The 25967-nt window shown below is 27.2% G+C and overlaps 2 protein-coding genes across 2 annotated transcripts in view; one reads left to right on the forward strand and one right to left on the reverse strand.

Moving 5' to 3' along the window:
* Nucleotides 1-3415: 3415 nt before the first annotated feature.
* On the forward strand, nucleotides 3416-17387 carry LOC108726886 (venom protease). The gene is made up of 8 exons (XM_018454706.1): nucleotides 3416-3483; nucleotides 6429-6512; nucleotides 9620-9757; nucleotides 11593-11868; nucleotides 13355-13453; nucleotides 13590-13744; nucleotides 14349-14502; nucleotides 17257-17387. The coding sequence occupies exons 2-8, from the start codon at nucleotides 6452-6454 to the stop codon at nucleotides 17262-17264; spliced, it is 891 nt and encodes a 296-aa protein (XP_018310208.1). The 5' UTR covers nucleotides 3416-3483; nucleotides 6429-6451; the 3' UTR covers nucleotides 17265-17387.
* A 7020-nt stretch (nucleotides 17388-24407) lies between these two features.
* The window catches only part of LOC108726888 (nuclear receptor subfamily 2 group E member 1), a 26698-nt gene continuing 25138 nt past the window's right edge, over nucleotides 24408-25967 (reverse strand). Inside the window, exons 8-9 of the mRNA XM_018454708.1 lie at nucleotides 25717-25798; nucleotides 24408-24661 (exon numbers count right to left, since the gene is read on the reverse strand). Of these exons, the coding sequence (XP_018310210.1) occupies nucleotides 24408-24661; nucleotides 25717-25798 (336 nt within the window). The remainder of the gene's footprint in view (nucleotides 24662-25716; nucleotides 25799-25967) is intronic.

Raw genomic sequence — 25967 nt, forward strand, 5'->3', positions numbered from 1 at the left:
ATTATATCTGACAATAAATAAGATTTAATAAATTATAATTTGTATTTTTTTTCATTTAGGTGGCTTCAGTGTATGCATTTTTTTGTATTGACTGCGTTAATTGATGATTATGCATCAATAACTGTTCTATATGAGTGAATATCGAAACATTTCTCCGTAAGGAATTTATTATACTTCGAAACAATAATTTAAGGTTTCCCTTATCTGCCTCTTTTTGAAATGTACTCAAGTGATGTATACAATGTATCAAATATTTTAAAATGATTTATACAGAAGAAAATACACTGGGTTAATACCATTATTATTACAAAATAATGATGTAAAAATTATATTATAAATAACCAAAATAACAAAATATTAATACTGAGTTAGTCAAGAAGATTATGTACAAGAATTGTATTGATTTTGTTCAATTTTGAATTAATATTTAATTAATATTTATTTTGATAATAATAAGCATTAAATTGCTTCATCATACATAAATAAATTAATATTTAATTTCTTTTTTTTTGTCTATATAAATACATAAAACAAATTTTAAATACGAGATTATTCTACATTCATTATATGATTTTATAGATATATTGCATATTTTAAAATACACACATAACATTTATAAAAAACATATACATAGAACAACTCGATTTAATTCTACATCGATGTACAAGATATATACAGAGTGTTAGTTAAATACGTTGCCATGCTCAACAGAGCGATTCTTTGGTTTATTTCAAGTAAAAAAGTCCATATAAACACGTGTCCTAAACGGAGTGATGGATTATACATCATATCTAGTTTTTTATCAACTGTTCTAGCGCATATTACTCACGCACTGATCGAAACTATTAATTTCAGTTTCCTTTGTACTTATCTGACAGCAAACAATAGATGCGTTCGGAGAGATGCTACTTGTATCATTCTATCATAGCGCTATTTGTATCATTCTATCTTTATCGTTTTTTAGACGTAAAATAAGAATCAAATGACATAAAGCGCTAATAGCGTCTCTCCGAACGTTCTATTGCATTATATAAAAGTTGATATGTGAGCACTTATCTGACAGTAAATAATAATATAAACTGTATTTTTTATTGTTAAATGAATAGCAATATACGCTAGATAAAGTGTCTTGAAATTCGTAAATATTGCAGCAAGAAAGTTCTTAAAAAAATAAGTTATAAAAGTACTTATTTGCAATTTGTCGTTCTATATAGTAGTTTTCCGTGCAAGTAAAATAAGTTTAAAAACTGATCAATTATTTAGATTACAGTTAAATAGTTAGTAGTTTTTTACATACAGATAAAGTTTAAAAACTGGCTCATATAAATACGATTAAATGACCTCGTGCACCGTTATAATCGGCCAGTTTTTAAACTTTATCTGTATTTCAAAAATTATTGTGGCTATTTAACCGTAATCTAAATAACTGATCAATTTTTAAACTTATTTTACTTGTGGGTTACGGAAAACTGCTGCACGACAAATCGCAAATACTTTTATAATTTATTTTTTATATATAATAATTTGATTTGTAAATTTTGGGACGCTTCATCTAGCATATATTTCTATTTATTTAATAATAAAAAATACGATTTATATTATTAGGTATGTTCGGGGAAACACTACTAGCGCTATTTGTGTCATTCTATCTCTTCATCGTTTATTAGACGTAAAACAAGGATCGAATGATCTCCGAACGCACTTAATGTAACTACTAAACCGCAATCTAAATAATTGGTCAGTTTTTAAATTTATTTTACTCTGAAAATTATTGCACGACAAATCGCAGATACTTCTCTATAACTTATTTTTTTAAGAACTCTTGCTGCGATATTTTTCTGCGATATTTACGAATTTCGAAATACTTTATCTAACGTATGCCGCTATTCATTCAACAATAAAAAATAGTTTATGTTATCGTTTACTATCAGATAAGTGCTCATACCAACTTTTCTTCTACTTTTATATATAGAATATAATAAAAGGAATTATATAATATTAAAAGGAATCATATTATATGTAAAAAGGATATAGCGCTAATCTCTATACAAACCTAAAAATTTTTCTTTCGAGAAACTATTATTTGTTCCTCTTCAAACCATGTATAACTACTGTTTGTCTGAAACATTTTTCTGTCTCTTCACTATTTTTTGAGATATTTGGACAATTAAAATGGGATACCCTGTATTACGTGAATCAAAAACATTTTTGGTATTTCTAATATTATATTCTTTTTCAATATATAAACCTTTCAATATATAAACGTGCAATTAATTTTATTTTAAAGACAAGAATACAAAACTTAAAAAACATTTTATATGATTGGTTCAACATAATCAATAATAAATCTCTATTTTTATAACTTTTCTCGGACTGAATAGGCAAATAATTGTTATTTTTCTGTTTTTAGAAGTAAATAGGTTTTTCTCGTAAACAATTTCAAATTATTAATTTAGCTTCTGCCAATTAGTCTAAAAGTCGGTCCAAAAATTCCATTCCAAAAAGCAAAAAGTCATCTCTCTTTCTCTCTTACTCTTCAATATAATTACGATATTTAATAAGATATATGTAACATTTTCTATTCTTTTTTATAATTATATTTACAAATATATAGAATATTAGTAATAATATTAATAATATATAGATATTAATAACTGTTTGTTGAATTAATTTCGAAATAGTATTTCGGCAAAACGATAAAATGGCGAATTATCTTATTATTATATTTGCAAAGTTAAATTTAAAAAGAAATTGTTTAACGATCGAAAAAAATATTTTAATTGTATTATGTTTAAAACATTTAGAAATATAATTTTGCATAAAGGAATCGTGTTAATCCATGCTTATAAAAATGCATAATTATTTCTAAATTTTAGTGTAAAAATATGATATATTACATATTTAACGTGACAAAATTTTAAATAAAGAATCAAATAATTTTAAAATAATTATAAAATATCTCAAATCGGATTTGTCTAATTTTTAACAAGTTTTATTATTTAAAAACTTAATTCTAATAAAAGTGCTACGTTGTGGTGAATTATCTTAGCGCAATTATTACGAAATTTTCGTCAATTTATGACGTACTTATCGTTATTGACTATTTCCTGTATTATGTTTCCACTTTGTATTTTGCTCGGAATAATAAAAAATAAATATGACATTGTTAATTGAACTGTTAATTACTTCCTCATTGTTATTTCTTTGTTTATTATAAAGTGAAATTTTGGTCAATTTATGACGTACTTCGTTATTGATCATTTCCTGTGTTACAATGTTTCCACTTTGCATTTTGCTCAAGATAGTAAAAAATAAATGTAACGTTATCAGTTAATTATACTTAATTACTTCCTCATTGTTACTTCTTTGTTCATTATAAAATGAATGCATCAAAAGGGAGCAATCCAGAAGTTCAAGAATATTCGTCGTTAGAACTCTTGTTGATCTACCGACCACTGTCTTCCTGAATCTTTTCATTTGTGTGTGAGTACAATAACGTAATAATTCCTTACTTAATATATTGAGAGAAAAATTGTTTTAATGAAAATGTTTTAATGAAATTTTTTTAATAGGTTGCGAAATGCAACCTACTTATCGAGCGATTGGTTCTTACTTATGGATCCACCGATCCATAAGTAATAATCAATCACTTGATAAGCAGACAACATTGCGAAACTCATTGAAAAAAGTATTCAACTTATTTCAAATTTGATAATAAATTTTTTAAACAAATCTTTGGTATGCCCATGGGATCTCCGTTGCCAATCTTAGCGAATTTAGTAATTCAAGATTTGGAAGAAAATATGTTTTTCAATATAAATATCAACATTCCAATTTACTATCGATATGTGGATGATATTTTATTAGCAGTTCTGAACAATCAGATCAATGAAATACTTGAGAATTTCAATTCTTATCATGATAGACTGAGATTCACTGTTAAGCATGGGAACAACGATTCTGTAAATTTCCTTGATGTTAAAGTGATATTAGAGGACAGTTGTATCAAATTTAACATGTATAAAAAACCCACGAACTCAGGAAGATATCTAAGTTATAAATCTAACCATCCAATTCAACACAAAAGAGGAGTAATAATCGGTCAGCTTGATAGAATTCTTTTTCTCTCACATCCTGAATATCACAAAAAAAAAACATTGAATCCATGAAACATTCTGCTAATTAATGGTTATCCTCTTGACATAATTTTTTCTACAATTAATAATAGAATTTAAAAAATTATCAAGTAGAAAAAATTTATATAAAAATAATATTGTCAACAATAATGAGTCCATTGATCACAATAGAAAAAAATATTTCATAATACCATATATGAATACAATCTCTGACAAATTTAATACTATAGAGGAAAAAATAATTTTAAAGTAGCGTATAAACCTATGAATACTTTGAATCGTTTCATAAAATTAGGTGAGGATAAATTAGAAAAAAATGAAACAATGTGATGTGGTATACAAAATAAGCTGTCTTGATTGCGACTCTTCTTATGTTGGTCAAACCAAAAGGAAAGCAAAAACGAGAATCAAAGAATATAAAACTAATATAAAAAAATCAAAAGATTCTCTCACTGTATTATCACAGCATCAGATCAAATGTGGTCACTAAATAAATTGGAATAATATTCAGGTATTAGATACAGAACTGTTTTTTCAAAAAAGAATCACGTCGGAAATAATTTTTTTGTTAAAAAACAAATTGATGATCTGAACAAGTAGAGTGATACGGAAAAATTACCAGAGACATACTTTCCGTTGCTTAGCATAACTCCCTCTACATAATACCATTTTACCTTCTCCTTCGACACATGTTGGGTATATATAGTAAAACCGTGTATCATGATAAGAATTCGGCAGAACATTTTAACGAGTTCTTTGTTACAACAAGTCATCTACTTTCGATATTAATCCTCATAAGTTGACTGGAACGCAGGTACTAATTTTTATAATTTATAACTCAAAACACGAATTTTAAACATTATGAATTAATCAAGAAATGTTGTGATCATTAGAATCTGGAAATTTTGCGTTCAATTAACAACGAATTACGAACATTTGGACTATCGGAAAAATTGTAATAAAACACGAATTTTTTTGGATATTATTCGAAACTCTTTGGACTAACATCAATATAAAGAAAAAGGAAAAACAATTTTAGTTAACGAACGTTCTTGCATAATAATAAGACATGTTAGGAGATGAATAAACTTAGATTAGTTGTACGTTTACGTGTAAAAAAATTTTTATGAAATTCTTATGCCTAATTCAAGGCCGAAACGTTTATGTGATTCGATTATAATTTTTATAATTCAATTATATGTTTTAAAATCAAGTATAAACTAATCGCTAAGAATATCTTGCGTTCGTGGTGTATGTCCTAACGTTCTTGCATAATAATAAGACATGTTAGGAGATGAATAAACTTAGATTAGTTGTACGTTTACGTGTAAAAAAATTTTTATGAAATTCTTATGCCTAATTCAAGGCCGAAACGTTTATGTGATTCGATTATAATTTTTATAATTCAATTATATGTTTTAAAATCAAGTATAAACTAATCGCTAAGAATATCTTGCGTTCGTGGTGTATGTCCTTTATTTTTCCTTTAGTTTTCGTATCTACATGTTTTTGAAAAAACTTTGGCAATTCAATATAGCAAAGTTAAGAATTTGTTTTTATTAAATTAAATTATACGATGATTTTTAATGGAACTATGAACTATCAAAGCAAAATACTTCATGCATTTAACTATAACTCAGTATTAAGAAATCTTAAGAACATTTTTTGAAAACGATTTTGTACAGAAAATTTTGAATTTTTACATTAAAAAGTCTAAAATTTTTATAAATTTTTTTGCCATGTGACAGACCTACAAAGTGAGAAGAGAATAATTCCCATTTTGAGTAGTTTTCTATGTAAAAATTTCATATAAAAATTTCATGTAAAAATTATCAAACTCACAGAAAATCAAAAGATTTAGTGACCTTTCGAAAGTAACGAGCTTTTAAATTTTAAAAGACCCTATTTTTTTATTTAAATTTTGTTAATTTTTAATGAAGTTTCAGCTGTTCGAATTTTAAATTAAAATACTGTTCGCTACGAATTTTTGTTCTAATAGACTACTGATGTATCTTTTTATCGATATAAATTTGGATTCTTTCTTCTTGCCTCTCTCCGCCCATTAATTTTTTAAATCGAATTTCACTGCTTTCTTTATTTTTTCATATTTTCTTGTTTATAATAAAAAACAATATTTTTATGCTCCTTAATAAAATATGTATGATACAAGATATTTTGTATCCTAAAATAGAATCCACATTTCATGTGGCTTCTACTTTAGATTCCAATAATTTATTTATAAATATATCTATTAATAAATAATAAAGTAATATAATACATTTGCATTTTTAGGATACCTGGACAAGTGATTCATAATGAAAACTATTATATTAGTATTCGTCGGTTTGCTGTGCGCATTATTACCGCCTTCTGAAGGTATGCTTTCACAATCTTTTTGTGTGTGTAAAAACCTATGATTATTCCATTCTAGTCAGATTCTTCGTTTAATTTCTTTTTCGTAGATGAATATATCAGAATAATAACATATAAAAAAATATGTTTACCTTTATAGATAAACATTTTTCATACCTACTATTTACAGTATTAATCCGTATTAATATTTTAAAAATTTGTATATGTTTTCCGTGTTGCGATACTTACATAATACTAATACTAGCATCATAATGCTGGTATTATTATAAAATAATATCTTTTCGGTATATATAATCTATCTGAGCGGTATATATATTTGTATTCGCAAATTTGATATATTAAATTGTAATTAGTTTTGAAAAAATTGTATTGCACTCCAATTATCGCGCTGACTTTTTACGGCTCTCTTTTTGTACAATTGTTTTGATGTCTTTTCGATCGTGATAGATCATTTTATTTTTTTAATTATTTTTCTGTTAAGCTACTTTTCCGTTAGACTACTGAGAAATTATAACAATATTAGCGTAGAACTGTTTGAACATAATTAAAGCCAGATTCTTCAAATCAATAGAACGAGAGTTTTAAATATGTAGTTTGGCCATTGGTAAAAATTGATTCTGTTACTATACATTAACATTCTATATTTTCTTCTTTTTTAGTTCGATTTTGAGAAAAGCATCGAACCGCCCCTCCCTCTCTTTCTTCTGATATATGTTCAAATATTTGACACGATCATATCAGCAAACGTATCTATTTAGCGTATGTTGTCGCGTATCTATATTATAAACGCATTCAATTATATATATATATATATATAAGATGAACTATATAAAATGAATCATCATTGAAATGCTTTAAACTCATTATGAACAAGTCATCGGATTTTAAGATGCGTTTATGACAAATATTTTTTCAAAGAATATGATCGAGATGGTAACTAGTATTTTAATGATTGAAAATCATGTTTTTCCGCGCAAGTATTTAATGCATAATATAATATCCATTGCACAATATAATTGATTATACACGTAAATAATGAGATGCAGTATTTTGTTGCAATCGCAGTCGTATAATTTTTGATGACATATCTCATATTAATTTTTTTCTAATTTCAAATTCCTTGTAAAAATCAATAAGCTGTTATAATTACGGAAATACATAACAACACAAAACATTTTTATAAAATATTTATTTAATTCTTGTCTGTAATTCATACAATCACCATCTTATTATTTTCCTTTAAATAAAGTTATATTTTAAGATGTAGGACTCTAAACATGCACTAACAAGTACCAATATATTTGTAAATAAAAAATTACAGGTAGAATAAGGGCGCAACATTATAAGATTCTTTATCTATTTTGTAATCAAATGATTTCTAGAAGATCCAAGAGCTTAAAAATAAAAGTAATATCGTTACAAATAAATTAAAATAAATAAAATGTAATTTTTTAAAAGTATTTCGTTTAATACTTTTGAGGCTTTCACGAGTATTCCACGCGTATCGGTGCGCTCTTCGCCTTGATAAAGTGAATGGCAAGGTTCACGAAACATTGATATTAACAGTGGATTACAACAAGGTGATAACCTGCAAAGGTTTGGCGCTTCTGAAGTATTTCGTTTAATTTTAGTGTAAAAATTATTTCAGGAATCTAATGTTCTTGGACGTTTATATAATATAGAATCAATATTATTCTCGAATTTTGAATTGTAACATCCGCAAGACATTACTTCAACGAACATTGAACGTTTCTAGAATAGTCTTTTCAACATCGAATCTTCATTTTACAATGTTACAATTTAACGTACGTTCTGATATGTTGATTCAATATTAGCACGATATCATTTGTAAAATGATATTTCTGAATCATGATATTTCTCATAATACATTATCAAAACCTCTGAATTAGTGTCAAAATTTATTCATAATAATGTTGTATACAATATTAACATACACATTTAACATTGTATACAAAAAACATATTTGAAAACATCATATGATATTGACAATAGTTGTAATAACATTGTAATAATTATTTTTTGCTTATTTGGATATGTTTGAGAAAAAGATGATCGGAAAATGTTACAAAAAGTTAATTGTAAAACATATAAAGAAAAAGGAAGTTAAAAAGCGATAGTCTGTGGACCGAATATCTTGGTCACAAATATATAATAGTTTATTTATTCAATAGTACATTATTAGAAATTACATAATGAATTTAAATAACATATAATAGAAGTTTGTGATCAAGATTTAATTGAAAAGTAAGGAACGATTTAACTGAAATCTAAGTTACAGTAGTCTCTTCTTAAATGTAATGACTTGTACATTAAATTTCATGCAAATTCACATAAAACTTTATGAAAAATACATTAGATTTCATAAAATTTTGTGAAACGTACATTACATTTCATGTCCAATACACAAATATATTTTTCAGTTTCAGATATATTAAATTTAATGGTATGTTATCAAATTAAATTTAAGTTGTTTAACTTAAAAGTACAGCTTAAATTTCATTATATTATTATTAACAGCCGCTACAATACAGGTCCAATGAGAACTGCATAATTACTGTTGTAACTCCATAATTTGCCATGCGGCATTCGCATGTATTATTAACACAAAAAAATATTAAAACGCTTCTGCTCACTGTAATCCCGAAAATGAAAGAGAGTATTTGAGAGCGCGCGAATATTGCGGTTCAAATACAAGTAATAAACAAGCGATTTATACAGTATCCTAGAATTGCAACTACATCTATATGTTTATTTTAATTCACATGAAATATTGTCAGCGTAAAACCGCTGATCTAATGACCCAGCTTTGTTTACGGTCGGATTACGTATTGATTTATGACGCGAATGTTAAGAAGCATACAGCGTACTTCGAAACATGCGGATACGCATATTTCTATACACACGAATAAAGAAATTTAGGGGAGGAAGGAAAGAAGGGAGCGGTGAATTGTATGAGAAAAATTGGGGAGAATATGAGAATGTGTGAAGAATCAAAGAATCTAATGTAAATCAAAAGTCCCTTGGCTTTAGACCAATAGGCCAACCAATAAAGATTATTATTACTATTATTATTATTATTATTATTATAGGTAGTACCATCGGATTGAAAAGCAATCGAGAGTTTCGTCAAAGCACGAATTTTGCATCCAATTCTGAGTCTGTACCTCAGTGCGGAATCGGTAATGTGCCGGTAAGCAAAATCGTTGGTGGCGAGAAAGCTAAAGCAGGTATGAATAATTTTTGCATTATGGAAAAGCATTCAAATAGTGATGGGCAATGTTGCTTCGATTAATCAAAGTCTGATGGACTTTGTAGAGACAATCGAATTTTTTCCCTATATTTCATCTCGATTAATGAGTTGTCCAATTATTTCAGACTGAAATCCCAGCTGAATCGAACATTCAATTTTTAGATTCGATTCAGACAGAGAAAAACGTAGAAGTCACAGTCGTGACTGCGACTTCTATATTTTTCTCTGTCTTATCCCACATCACGACTACGTCTCGTTGCGTCTCGTTACATCGCGTTCTCTGCCATAGTCCTAAGGGTCGGTTTCACCATAGACATAGACCCGTATTCAGAACGCGCTTACAACTTATAACGATGCTAGCGTGTTAATACCTATTATACTTTACATCACGCATATATATTTCAGAGATAAAAGCGCGTTCTCTGAATGCGGGCCATAGACGACATAGTGTACCTTCCAACAAGCGACACAAATGACACAGTGTGACACAATAGATTACACATTGTTATTGTCACATTCTTGTTATTTACCAATGTTAAACAAAGATGACATGATCACTGTGTCGCACTGTGTCGCTTATTGGAAAGCACGCATAGTATACTGCCGGCTGTTTTGCGCAGCATGCTCGGTCTATCTATACTAGATAATACTAGATATACTCTATAATGCTCCTAATCGACCAATTATATGATTTTATTTATTGTGATTGGTCGATTCGCTTACTGGCCTTACTGGTTAAGTCTAAAGCGACGTCTACAATGAGACTTTTAAAATGTAAAACATAAGCCTTAAATCATAAGAAATTGACCGATCGTATAGTCAAATTATTCTTTCCACATTCAACTGTAAATGATTAATTTTATACGACTGGAGACTTAGCTTGAGTTTTACACAGCAAAATCTCATTTTAGCATCGTTTTATACGTGATCTACAATGAGCAGTAACAATAGTGGATTAAGGAGTAGGCATAGAAATTAACCAATCATAGTTGATTATCCTCCTCACATTCGACTATGATTGGTTGATTTCTATGCCTACTCTTTAATCCACTACTACTACTACTGCCCATTGTAGACCACGTATAACATCTTAAGTTTTTCTATGTGCCATGACCTAACTTGCTTGTAGTATTTGTTTGAGCCAGTAGAAGTGTCATCACGCTTTTGTGAATTTTTGCGAGTATTATTGATTATGATCCGATAATCGATTTTTTCTCCGATGTTTTGCAGAATATCGCTTATTTTTTTTATTGAAATATCCAATTGTACAAAATCGATCATTTATTTGACCTATTATTTAATAACTGATCATTTTCACAATTTCCATTCACAATCGATCTTGCTCGATTTCGCCCATCACTTGATTTAAAGTCACAACACATTTTTCAATTGCTTATCAAATAACTGTTACAAAATAACTATTACAAAATTCAAAATTTTTTCCAAAGAAATTTGTCTCAATTTATCATAGAAACTTTAAAATTCTTTTTTTATTTTTAAAATACTTTGCAGGAGTATTTTTTTATCAATGTTATATTTTTTCTTGCAATAATGTTGCAGCGTTGTTTTGTAATACAAATAATTGAGAATAAAAACTTTTTTCAGTAAATTAATCTCGAGAAATATAAATAACTTATTATACATTTCGTTTTTAATAGATTATGATAGAATTATAAAATTCAATATTTAATAATTAAAATATAGTACTTATTTTTTTTCAATTATAAAAAAGATTATAAATGTAGTTTATTAGTATTTGTTCCAACATGTGATTATTGTTACAGCTATTAATATAGTAGACTAATTTTGCAGGTCAATATCCTTGGATGGTCAGTCTTGCAAATTATATGCTGCAGCCGATATGCGGTGGCACTTTGATTTCCAACAAACATATTCTCACCGCCGCTCATTGTTGTTATGGTACTGGGTTGCGCCTCGCGCACATTGGTGGCTTAAATTTATACGACGATAACGACGGTACAGATCCATACAACGTTTTGATAACAAGTATAAAGATCCATCCCGAATACGATAGCGACACCCAAGAGAACGATATAGCTATTTTAAAAACACTTTTCAGCGTACCATGTAAGTTTTTATATTTATTCTATTTTGTTTTCAAAATTATATTTGTCTTTTGAAGGAATAAGAAGCAATATTCTCCTTATATATTAAGCAAAATCGCGTGATATAAAATTTATTAAATAAAAAAATTTCGTTTGGTATGAGATAAAAGATAAAAAATAAGTTAAATTTTACCACACAAGATTTTTGAAAAGGGAGTCTCGTGTAACCGGTTCAAAAAATCCTAAAATTTTTTTGCTTTAATCAACAGTATAAACATGTAAAAAATATATTTCTAAAGTTACAGAACGAAATACAAAGTTTTAAAGAATCTCAGTCAATTTTTTGCACGCAAGTATATGAGGTTCTTTATTTGAATGTGTCTATATATAGATCTGTTTTCTGAACTAGTATACACTTTTGGAACTTAAAGCGAAATAGATATATGTTTGGTATTTGGCGGAAGCAAAAAAGAAAATTTTAGTGCAGTCTAGTGCAAGAATAAGAAACAGGCCTTATGATAATATAATTTTTATTTTTCGATATCAAAAACTTTAAATGCGTTTTTCTTAAAACCATTTTTTTTAAATTAGTAGAAGAGATTACTCAGAAATTGTTGATCAATCAAATTGTACCGATGCAATACATGAAGTTTATCAAATACATTCATCGCTGAATCTATAAAATTAATAAAATAATTAATTTAAACTATTTTTTTATTGCATAAATAAAATAAAATTCTTTGGTAAAGTTGTAATATTTTTTAAAGTGCTTCCTTTTTGTTAATTTTCAATCTTTTTCTTATTTTCTTGATTTTTATTAAAAAAGTAATGTCATAAAAAATAAGTAATTATTATGTATTATTGCCTCAGAGTACGTAATGCATTATAATTCTTGCATTCACAACTCCGGCAAGGAGCTGTGTCAATATTTGTTATGGGCTCTATAAATTAAATCAATTGTTTTTTAACAAAAAGTTTTTTCTTTACTTAGAAATGTGTAATAAAACACTGAAAATCTTTAAAAGAATTCGCTACATTGTTTCTTCAAAAAAAATTCTATAAAATTACTTTGTTTTTAGTGATTTAACAAGGCTCCACTCTTAGAGGATTGGTTATTAACTTTTGACCTGATCTCCTACAAACTAGTCATTCAAATCCTATATGAATCTTATATGATGGATATTATCGTTTCTCGTGAAGAGTAAATATAGAAGTAAAAGTCGCGTGTTTAATTATTATCCTTCTTCTTTCACTCTTAAATTAGAATGTATGATTACATCCAGATACACAAACTTGCAGAGCTTATCGTTAATCATATCTTTTCTATAAACATACAAAGTACATTAAAATAGATATTAAATTTATAAAGTCGATAAAATTTTAAAAATTATTACGCGTGTGTCGATTTATGTTACAAAAATCTTTAGAATTAAATATTACATATTTTAGGACACAAATTCTTTTCTCTGTCGTAATATAATAGATTAATAGGTTTTATAAACTTTCAGCAAGATTTGTTCCCGCTTGTCTTCCGCTGGGCGATATGAAAAATAAGATATTAGAGGGAAAGGAGGCTATCATCGCTGGATGGGGACGTACATCATACGGTAAGTAATAATTACTTATTGTTAATCATTTGTGGAATGAATTGATTCTTGCCTAATTATAATCTGATAATAAAAATACAATAATCTTTTTATTCTAAAAATGCTAAAGTTTGCTCCAACTGTATTTGTTTTTCAGAGGGAGAGCAAAGCAGTGTACTTTTGCAAGCAGAAGTTGTTATATGTTCGGAGAAAGAATGCAAAACTAATTACAGCAGAGTTGAGGGAATGGAGAATTCAGTCATTGATTATCGCGTTGTATGCGCAGGAAAACTTGGAAAAGATTCCTGTCAGGTGAGAGAAAGAAAATAAAAAAATTATAATAAAAAAATTAATGAAAGGTTTACACATCATATCTTTATCTCTCTCTAAATAGTTTAACAGACAAATGAAGAAATTAATAAAGAAATTAAGAATTCTTGATTTATATATATACCTATATGTATATGTATGTGCATACACATACCTACACTGTGCACTGTAATTGATTAACTCGATAATTTTGTATTTAATTTAAATTATTTTTAAATTAAATTTTACCTTTTTATTAATATCATTTCAGTGTTATTTTTACTATGAATTACTTCATAAATATGCGTGCGTGTGCGTGCGCGCGCGCACGCGCGTGTGTATGGTGAATGTAATTCTGTCAATTTCCGAATCTCTATTGTGAACATTTACATTATTTTTTTATTTAATGATGTTAATATATAATATATATTAGGAAACAAATTCGTTATAAATTATTAATTTAATTAATGATTAATTTTTAAAACTAATTGTAACATTTAAAAAAAGAAAAGAAAATCTTTAATAATTTGTGTGTGTATGTGTGTGTGCTGCATAAATATTAGTATATTTTATTAGTACATTTCTTACGATTTGAAATGATTTTCAGGGTGACAGTGGTGGACCACTGATGATTCAATATAATAATAGGATAATCGTTGTTGGGGTAGTTTCATGGGGCTTGGGATGCGCTGTGCCAAGTTTCCCAGGCATATATACAAAAGTTGCAACTTTCTTAGACTCATTCATCCTGCCAATTATGGGTATAGAACGTTCTTTTTATTAAAAATTAAAACATTTCGTTTCTTTGTTAATTTGTTATATAAATTTAAAAAACTGCATGTCTTTCTTACGGCATGTGAACGATCGCTTTTTTGAATTATAAATTACATTGTCACAATAATTATTTATCAAGGTAAAGTGGTGTTTGACAAAGATAATCTATACACTGAAAAAAAAGATTGGCTGCTGTAGTAATTTAGATGCTGTAATAAATAATACGGTGTAGCATATTTTTAATTGGCTACTGTAGCCAATAAAAATGCTATGCCATATTCAGCTAATCTTTTCTTTCAGTGTACCGTTTTAAAATAATGAGTATTATAGTATTAAATTTTTATTAAAAATTAATATGTAATTTATTTACGTACATCTATGTTACTTAAAAAATATTTTATAAACAAAATTGCAGACTTTATAGTAACTTATAATTTCATAAAATAAAAAAATTACGCTAACGACACACTGTGATGGGTGTTGTTTGTGTAACTTTTTTACTTTATGAGATGGTATGGATCGCATACCAACTTTGAATTTTCAATCATTTAAAAATTATTTAAAAATTATTTGTTGATTTTACCCGGAAAATATATTTTATGTAAGAACATAAATATGTACTCGTGTATATATAATATATAAATTTTTCATATAAGAAGATATAAATAGTTAATACATATAAACATCGTATACGAAATATAGTTATATATCTACATATATCCTTCTTTCTTTTATGAAATTACTATTTAATAAACAATAAATGTCAATGTACTATTTAATACAAAAAATATAATGATAATAATGGGAAAACATAAAAAATAATTAAAGGGATAAATCATTATATATAATTATATGTAAATAACTGTTTTTCATTATTTTAGACTTAACTTTTTGTAAAAGAAACTACGTAAAAATGATTTTTTAATTTTTTTAATGTTTTTTTTTATTATAATTAAATATTATTTTTCTTGTACTAAACAGTAATTTTACAAAAAAAGAAAGATATATGGACATATATTTCGTATGTAATGTATATGTTTATATATATTTTTATATTTATATATGTATTTATATATTATATTTATATATATGGGTAAGTAGAATAATTGTGCATATTTTGATTTAGCACTTTTCTGATAAATGGAAATTTATGCTACTGCGACGAAATTTCTAGGCTAGAGGTAATTCTTTGCAGATATAACCATAAGTTATATAATTTAAAAATGTAGTTAACGGCAAATACAAGAAAAAATGAAATTACATATTTTAATAGTAATTTGGACATTCAAAAAATAAGACTGTAAATCCGTATTCTTATTTTGCTTATTTAATCATACATATATCTTATACTAAAGTATTATCTCTTTTGAGCTATTATTCGTTGAATTAAGTTAAAAAGGCTTTGAGCGTTTTTCTTATCAAATCAATTTGCGGCTGAAAATTGTACGCACGGACAATTCGAAATTTCCTCCCAATGAAAAATGCGCCATTTGCAATAAATTCGGAAGATATGGAACTCTGCCCAGTCGACAAATTAAAAGTAACATGACATCCATGTTATAATTTCATATTCCACAATATAAATGTAATATAACACATGATAGTGTTACATAGCAGTGATATTGTAGAGTGCAAAATTGTAACATTGACATTTTGTTACTTTAGTTTGTGTCGACTGAGTGATTTTAATTCCGCCTATGTTTTGAATATATAGGTCCATGAAAAATGCAGTGAAGCTGATAGTGACGCTGAGAATTTCATATGCAATTTTTGTTTAAATAATTAATTTTCCCAATTTTTGTGTTATTTTTCTATTATAAAATTTATATTAGATTTTTATTAACATTGTCTTAATAAATATATTTTCTCATTTCCTTATCAACATTCCATAAAACATGAACTGGAATGAATCTTATTCATTAGTTTCCTACGATTTTTGCTTTGCGCACAATTACTCAACCTATGCGTTTAATTACCCGTCACGCGAGAAATTTTTTCGCTTTTACTTTTTTTATTTTTTGTCAAATACAATATTATCAAATGAAAAATTGTTCAATATGAGAATGCATATTGATAGAGGAATGTGTATGGTTTGTATTCCCTTACTTCGATTTCAACTTCAAGAACTACCTCACAGCAATAAATTCCTTTTAAGTGCACACGATTCCCTCATTTTTCCGTATGTTTTTTACATGAAAAATTTTTTATCGGGTATCTCTTGTTCTTTGTCAAAGGAAAAGAATGTACTAGCATGTTTAAATTTGCCAAATAGATTAGTCAATCGTTAAAGTTAAAGTTATAGAAATATCAATCTTTGAAAAAAAAAAAGTCTTGCGTGCAATATCCAATGTATCGTTCTACAGTTAATTTAACACATAAATGTTTATTTTGCTAAAGAAATATGTTTTCACAATTTGTTTCCAAATTTTATCATAGCGTTATATTTTTGTTAGTCTTTTATATAATATTTTTATATATAAAAATATTTGTTAGGAAATCTCTCAAGCCTAATTAGAAGATGTAGTATTATCTATAGTATCAAATTAACCATTTATTATTGTTTTATTATTATGTTATTTTGTGTATGATTTCCGAGACCGGCTGGATATATTTACGCGATTCATCGATTTATTAGTACCCGAGATTATCGAATCGGCTGTATCGATCAAATCTGAGTAGATTTAATTCAAAACTTGATTTCGAATTGTATAATAAAAGTGTTTTTATTTTTGTATATATAGCACTGTGAATACTGGAACTCCCAAAATGTCTCCAAGATGTTGACAACCAGCAGGACCTAGGCGAAAGCTCAACAAAAGCTTATTATCAATAAAGGCATGAACTAATATTTAATTTCTTGTAAATGTTATTAACAAACCTCAAGATAATCTAAAATCTCTTTCTTCATATTAATATTACTGATAAAGTATTCAATTGATAAAGAATTCTATAATTTCGCTCCTTGAAACAAATTTAATCTCTTTCTTCATATTAATATTACTGATAAAGTATTCAATTGATAAAGAATTCTATAATTTCGCTCCTTGAAACAAATTTAATATAACTAATTGTAAGTTAATTCTCTCATTACGCAAAATTGAATAAGACCAAAAAATATGATTAATATTCTGATTTCACATTATTCACATTATTTACATGCGAGAGCATTAATCAAGCCAATTTTGAAACGATGCTATAATATGCTCTCATATATGTGCTATAATATATGAATAACCGGTAATTATACACGAAATAATTCCATAATGATTAATCTCTTAAAGTTGAATTTATTCGAATGATTCATATTGATTTCACGGAATTTAGACATATAATAGCAGCTGTCCATATTGTACATTCACGTGATCTACATTCTACAAAATTGGTATTCGTATTTTAATATTTATCAAAAGTTAGACAAATATAATATGAGATGTAAATATCTTATAATTCACTTTCTTTTAAGAATATAATAAATGAGGAGTTGCACAGTGGAGCAAAACGTAGAATTTCCGAACATAACTTTTTCTTTAAACAGAATTTTTCTTTAAACAGAATTTTTTCTTTAAACATTTTATCATTAAAAATATTTAGTAAAATAGTCATATCTTACATTTCTATATTAAAATTGACTTTACGAAAAACAGATAAATAAATAAAGTTCATCAAAATAAATCGTTCAAGCATTTTGTTGATTCTGCCCCCTCCTTTTATTGTTCAACGTATAAAACAATTTTACACTTAATAATAAAATTAAAATGTAGAATTTTTTAATGTAGTTTTAGAGATAGACATGAATACATGTAGGTGAGGCTATAATAAGTATTTTCTTCTTCAAAATTACACAAATTTTTGTTTTGAAAACTCTGATAACAAAACATGCGGAAACAGATTTTGAGCAGAACCTGCTACTAATTTTTGATTGCAGAAAGGCAATAAATTGTAATTTGTACAGAATTTGTATTATCTGAAATTGTCAGCAAATTGTTGTCAGAAATATGACAAAGCCTGCTAGACATGTTTTGCCAGTAAATTGGTAGCAGAAACCGAACAAAGTCCTGCATAACCTGATGATAAATTGAGAGCAGATTGAGAGCAGAACCTGATTCAAATAAACTCTGCTCGATTTCCGCCACCAATCTGCTGGCATAGCCTGTCAGCAGTCTTTGTCGAAAAATTCATAGCCAAATACGGACACAGATAGCTATGATTTTGTAGTCAAAATCTGATCGAGTTTGATGCCAATTTGGCACCACGAAGTGATGGCATTAGTAATGGATCACAACACGGCAATAATCTGTAAATCCTTTAGGCACTGTTGAAGAAAACATCCTGAAAGCCTTAAAAGTATTATTCGTTAAAATTATTAATAAAATGCAATTATTTGACAGGTAAAAGTTGTTAAAATGTTTTCCTAATGTAATTAAAGTCATATTATAAGCAGCAACTAATACATAATTCGCCGATCACTAATTGCGATGATGACCACGATACGACCATGATAAGGAGTGATAATCCTTTTCTCTGACAAATAATGACACGAGGTCTTAACATATTCGAAAACTTTTTGTCATCAATGATCATTTACTTAATCTGTACTTATGTATTAAATAAGAAAAATTAATAATACTATTATTATATAATCAACTTCATAACTTCATTTCAGTAAACATTTATTACGCGGCTCGGCATGAACTGTTCGTCAAAATGATCGCGATTCGAAGTTTAAATCTTCTCAATAATCTGGACATATTCTACGTTTTTGGTACAAGTACCAGTTCATTTGCCGAGCCACGTAATAAATGCTTACTGAAATGCTCAAGGTTCGTTTTGATAATTTAATAGACGCGCTTCAAGGTGCGCGTCTATTAAATTATCATTTTCAAACTATCATCTTTTTGCATGCATGTAATGCAGATAAATTTTTGTATTACGAGTTACCATCGTAAGATATCTAATAATAAAGTAAGAAAAGCAACTATTTATATTAGAAAGTAAAAATAAAATTTTAATATAAAAAATGAAATACCAATTTATAATAACAATTCAATAAAATACTTTACTTTAAAATGCATTATAAAAATACAAGATAAATAAATAATTTTATATCTGCAGTGATAGAAACATATGATTATCTATAATATATTAGATATAATTATAATAGTGTGTGTATATATTATATCGCATTAGATGGTATATCTTATCTAAGATTACAATAAAAAAAATTTTGTTTAAATATCGACAAAATTTAATACAATATATTAGAATAAAGTATTACAGTATATTTGTATAAGACATTTATTATAATACAGAATTATAATAAATAAACTTATCCTGTAGTATATGTTATATTTTTTATGTAATTGCAACATATTTAACAATTCTATCAACAAAAGAACTTGAGAATATAACAATAATATTATGGAGTACAACTTTCTTCTATAATACATCTTTTTCATCCGATTTTGTTTAATACTGTTATTCATAATAATAGTTCTGCACTGCACTCAAATTTCATAAATAAACGTTACCTTTTCGCCAAAGCAATGATATAAAAAATTAGAGCACCATTATTATACCACACTTTTTACATTATTATACCATATTTTTTATTATAATTTTATTATAATTATATTGCGATACTTCCATTGTCTACGTGATTTTTATCATACATATAACTTATTGTTAGCTTTATGTATGCTGATGCAATACATATGTATATGATATTTATTTCACGCACCATTATTATTTAACAAATTGAATTGGTACAATAATTTTTTACTCAAGGAGGATCACAGAGAGGGATATACATTACAGATTCTTGATTATTTCCCCGAGCATAATTTTCGAAATGGTTTTATAATCACTTTACGTGACTGTACTCTGTCTAGTCTATGAAATTCTAAAAATGTATGGTTAGAAAATAATAATTATCTTCACTAATATGAATTTATAATAATAGATTATTACACTATTTCACATATATAAACGTAGGATTACGATTAAATGCTTGAACAATACAACAGTAAACGTTTTCATTAAAACTTCTGCAATCAACATTGATCCAGTAAAATTCGAATATATGCAATAAAAAAAAGCATATATAATTCTATTACTTCTTTCTACATTTCGTAATCATCAAGATATATGAATTGAAGTAAATGCTTCCATATGCAAACTTTATTTCACCATTCTTTTTTATTTGGATTTGGGGTCATGCAAGAAAAACAACTGTTCAATATTCGATATAAGTAGCAATATAAACTTTTGCTTTACTTACAAGTAAATTTATCCAAGTACAACTTTTTTTCAAATTTGGCTTAAATGTAGAACTAAGAAACATTTTACACATGTCTTTCTATTTTGACCCATAAGTGGTTTTAAGGACAATTACTATTCTTTCAATTTTCACCTTCTTATCAACTATAACAAAATAATAACAGTAGTAAAAAGAATGGGCTATGAGCCAACTGGCTCATAGCCCATTCTTTTTACTACTGATTTATTCTGATTGAGCCATATAGATAATTTATATTATTAAAATAATAACATCTAACTATTTAAACAAATTAGAAAGAAAATTGAGAAAAATACAGTATAGAGATATATCTTATCTATATAAATTATTCTGATTTTAAATATGACATTTAATTCATAAAATAAATCGTTTTAAATTTTTTTAAGCAATAAATCAACAATGTGGTTGAAAAAATTAATGTACTTTGTGATATAAGTTATTAGATATAAATTTTTAGTTTATATAAATTTTTAGATTGCTGATTGCGTATATTATTGACGTAAACTTTTTTTTTATTAATATTATATAAAATTTATTTTTTATAATAGTAAAAAATTATAATTTAAGGAAGTAAAAATTTAAGATTAATTATGTTCAAACTTTAACAATTTTTTCTATCTTTTCTTTTCGGATATGAAAATTTTATTTACGAAGGATTATCTTGCATTTTTCCTAAAAAAAACTCATATCTTGTATTTAGAATCTGTTTGCTAAATATTGCTGTCCAGCAAGCAACATAGTGTAACATAGTGATCATTTTATCTTTGTTTGACATTGGCAAACAACAAGGATATAACGATTCACTATATTATACTGTATTGTCTACTTGCTGAAAACAGAGAAGGACTGGTCCACCGGACAATCGGGCAAATGTCCGGTGAGATCCCAAGGGAAGATTCCAAGAAAAAAATTGAAAATGCTTTTCTTGGAGTGCGTCACATGTAGATAATTTTCCTGAAAGGAACCTTTCTAAGCCCTGATTTATTTTGTACATACTTTTTAATTTCAATTGTTGAAGATACGCTGTTATGTTTGAGTAATCCTTTAAATAAATTGTTGTTTATTATTATTTAAATAAAACAATTAAATGAAAAAATAAATATACAAATAAATATAAAAATGAATAAATAAATATTTTAATGAATAAATATAGATTGCTTTTTAGTGGGTGTGCAATAAATATGCTGGAACAGAGACGAAATACAGACAATTTCTTTTTTTTTTGCTTGTTCGTTTCACTTGGAATTAGGGATGTTCCGATATATCAATATTTTGAAATATCGTATTACCCCTTTTGATATTCGATATTTGCATCGAAATTTTTAGTTTCCGTATCGTAGCATATCGGATCTGGAACGTAGATATCAATTAATTCGATACAAAGGTTGTATTTCCAAAATTCAACCGCATAAACGTAACAAGGATGTCAATTCGGGGACAGTTTACGACATCGCGATCAACGTCATTATGAATAATATTAAAAGAAATTTTATGTTTCACATTATCTTTGTTAGTTGATAGACTTATATGTATAAAATGACGAATATATGTATTGTATAAAATGTATTGTATAAATGCATAATTTTTTATTCTCATCAATCTTTCTCCTATTCCCATTTATGTATGTATAATTTACTAAAATATTTATAATTTTATTGATAAATTAGTGAATTTACCCAATGATTTTTTTTCAATTTTTCTTTAAAATCGTTCGTGCTCTCCACACGTATCTATATAATAAAACATGCAAAAAAAGTAACGATATTCCCGAATATCGAATCATTTCTAATCTATACGGCAATAAAATATATTCCCGTATCGATATTTCGATTCATATTGATACGAAATATCGATAGTCTATACTTCTCCGCACATCCCTACTTGGAATCAGTATACTTGTCCGAAGAATATTTCTTTGGAGAGGGGGGGGCTCAAAATATGAGACCCCTAACTTGTCCAGTAACATTTTTGGTCCCAATTCGCCCCTGACTGAAAAAGCACACATCATTCTATTTCAGTGTTGAGTAGTAACTAGTTAAAACGTTAAAAGTTAAAAAAAATTAAAAAATTAATAACTTTTAACTTAACTTAGTTAATTTTAAATGCATTAAATTTTAACTTAACTAAGTTACTTTTAAACGTTAACTTTTTAACTTTTTTTAAGTTAAAAAATTTTTTATCTCTTTTAAATGCCTTAGAAAAATAATAAAATATAATAAGATTGTGGGCGTATATTCATAATCCGTTCATGTTTTAAAACCATCTTAAGTAATTTCTTAAAATGTGCTAATACAGCCCTCTGATTGGCTCGTGCCTTATGTCATAAGTTTTAGTCCGGATCTACAATAGGTGTTTTAAGCCTCAAGTCATAAGAAATTGACCAATTACAGTCGAATGCAAGGAGAATATTTAATTGTAATTGGTCCATTTTTTATAAGGCTTAAAGCTTATTAAAAAGTAAAAACCTAAAAAATTATGTTATATCATATGTGAATAAAAAAATTAAAAATTTAATTTACTTAATAATCTATATTGTAGTTGTTATTTAATCTCATTGTTAAAAAAATTAGGACATTTTGATCTCAAAAATAATTTTTTTCGAAACTAACTTTTTTTAACTAAGTTAATTCAATATTAACTTAATTTTCGGTAAGTTAATTTATTGCTTCAACTTTTAACTTAACTTTATTAATTTTGTAAAGCCATTAACTTTAATTTTATTCAGTTAAAAAAACATTAACTTACCTAACTCTGTTCTGTTTATAGTTAATAAGAGAATGAAAATTGAAAGAGTAATAACAACTATCCATAAAATCGTTTGTGGATCAAAATGGTAAGAGAGATATAGATAATATATTTTTCATAGTTCTACATTTGTGCTAAAGAGAGAAATTCGAGAGTTGCATTTGGGTAAGTTTACTTGCTAGAAATGCAATAAGTAGTTGATAGAAGTACATACAAGGTCCTTTGTAAGTAGAATGTCCAATGTTGTCACAGAAATACACGTGTTAAACATTTTTCACATTTTCTTGAAGATATTTGGGGGCATTATATTTTTACTTGAATGTAAAATTACGATATAAAATAATAATTAAAAATGTGAATACATTCGAGAATGTTTATTGTAAATAAAAGTATTCAAAGGAATTAAATACGAATGTATAATTTTCACAAGAGAGAGAGAAAGAATGTACAATTTTATCTTAATTTTATTTTAAAAGTAGAAAACAATTTTTAATGGTTTAGATAACAAATTCAAAAAGCCCAGTTTATGGTTAGTTTTCTATAAAAATAACCGACAAAGGAACTATTATTTCTTTAATAGCAATCGTGTATAGATCTCATAATGGATTTGATAAAACAATAAATTCCACTTTCGTCGAATATCAACGCTATACTGCATAATCGCAAGGACAAATCGTGGAAAGGGAATTCGTGGAGGCCACTACAGATTCCGAAAACTTTTCTCTTATTCTATTCTGCTGTTTCTACAAGTGAGAGAGTCGGAAGAGTTTTGGAAAGCTGCGAGCTCGCTGTGGTCCTGACACATTTATGTATAACGCCGATAACACGTATGTATGATATGCAAAATGCGCTTCAGTTAATATACTTTTCCATTTGATACATGTCGACTAGTAAGCGCGAAATTGGTATTTCCCCGATAGTTTCGTGAAAGAATAGACGTTCGACAGTCTTGGAAGAGACGCACCTCAGATATCCGACTAAAATCATCAATCTGCCGATTCTACTTGGTTGCTGTGGATACCGTGACCTTGTATAATCCACTAAAATACGTTGTGCCTGATCCTGCAGTATCTCAATGGGCTGGACCGCGTGCAGGCCTACGGTCTCTGCGATTTACAAAAAAAGATATAATGTATGCAATATCCGTCCATTGATAAGCAGGACAAAATCGATCAAAATAATTATCACAAAAGAATAAATATGATTGACCTTTCACAAATAATGCAATAATCATTATTGTTTAATAATTTTAAGAAATCATTTGAAAAAGCAATATATCATGATAAATAATTTAAAATAAATAAAATAAAAAATATGTGAGAATAATGACCCTTAAACGCCTTGTTGGGTATAGCATACTCGATTTTTTCCAATGCTTTTCCAACGTTTTTCTAATACTTATAACTTCTTTTTACTAATAAAGATACATACATTTGCATTATTTTTCTTTTGTTTAAAAGGAAAATAATGTATTTTGGTTAAAAAAATTTTTTTACAATATGTTTATTTTTATGAAAGTTATTTCTACAACACAAAATATTGCAGCAATATTACTTTGAAAGATTGCTCACATAATGTCTGTAATTTTAACGAGGAACTATTTGATAACGTTAAACAAGATGGTACAATGGCAAATTAATAATTGTTACTGCCATTTATACAAATTGTTAGGTTATGTACACCATTAAAAAGGATCATAGTAAAATGATCGAAACATTTAAAATTTAAAAAGGATGTTTTATTTATTAAGTGTCAGCTCAATAGATTCGACTCGGTTCCTTCAATCCTTAATTGTTTAGGTGAATTATATTAAAATTTCACAATATTGATGCAATATTTCCAATATAATATTTAAATTTCAATATTGCAATAATATTGCTGCAATTTTTGTAATATTGCGCACTATTAAAATATTGATGCAATATTGCTACAGTATTTCGTGCTGTAGGGGTATAGCAATCGAATGGCCATACCCAATGTATTGTTCCCATAGTGTTTGAGGGTTAATATAAAAATAATAACGATGATATATCAAAATAATAGAGTTCACCCCTTTGATAATAAAAGTTTGCAATCGTTAAGTTTATTGTTCAAAAATAATCTACATGCCACATTATGCTAATATGATAATTAACTGGTGTTAATTTTTAACGTTCTTTACCTGGCGTAAATAAAGCCACTGCCTTCATACAACCGCATTCACCGAAATCAGGAGACAGTTGCCTGAATCGGCATATTATAGCCTAAAATGTAAGAAAATATTCCATTGAAACGAAGTCTTTGCGAGAGTCTACAGAGGAGACTAAAGAAAAATGCTCACCGAAATCGAAAAAACGATACAATGATACAAAAAATCATTCTTAAATAAATAAAATGGTACTAGTGTTTACGCATTCATATTTTACATCTGAG

This window comes from Mycetomoellerius zeteki, unplaced genomic scaffold, assembly GCF_001594055.1.
Source record: "Mycetomoellerius zeteki isolate Tzet28-1 unplaced genomic scaffold, Tzet1.0 scaffold446, whole genome shotgun sequence".
Taxonomy (NCBI): Eukaryota; Metazoa; Arthropoda; class Insecta; order Hymenoptera; family Formicidae; genus Mycetomoellerius; species Mycetomoellerius zeteki.

Coding starts and splice junctions, on each gene's coding strand:
- LOC108726886 (XM_018454706.1), top strand. CDS start 6,452: ATGAAAACTATTATATTAGTATTCGTCGGTTTGCTGTGCGCATTATTA. Junction 9,758..11,592: donor TGGCGAGAAAGCTAAAGCAG/GTATGAATAATT, acceptor CTAATTTTGCAG/GTCAATATCCTTGGATGGTC. Junction 11,869..13,354: donor AACACTTTTCAGCGTACCAT/GTAAGTTTTTAT, acceptor ATAAACTTTCAG/CAAGATTTGTTCCCGCTTGT.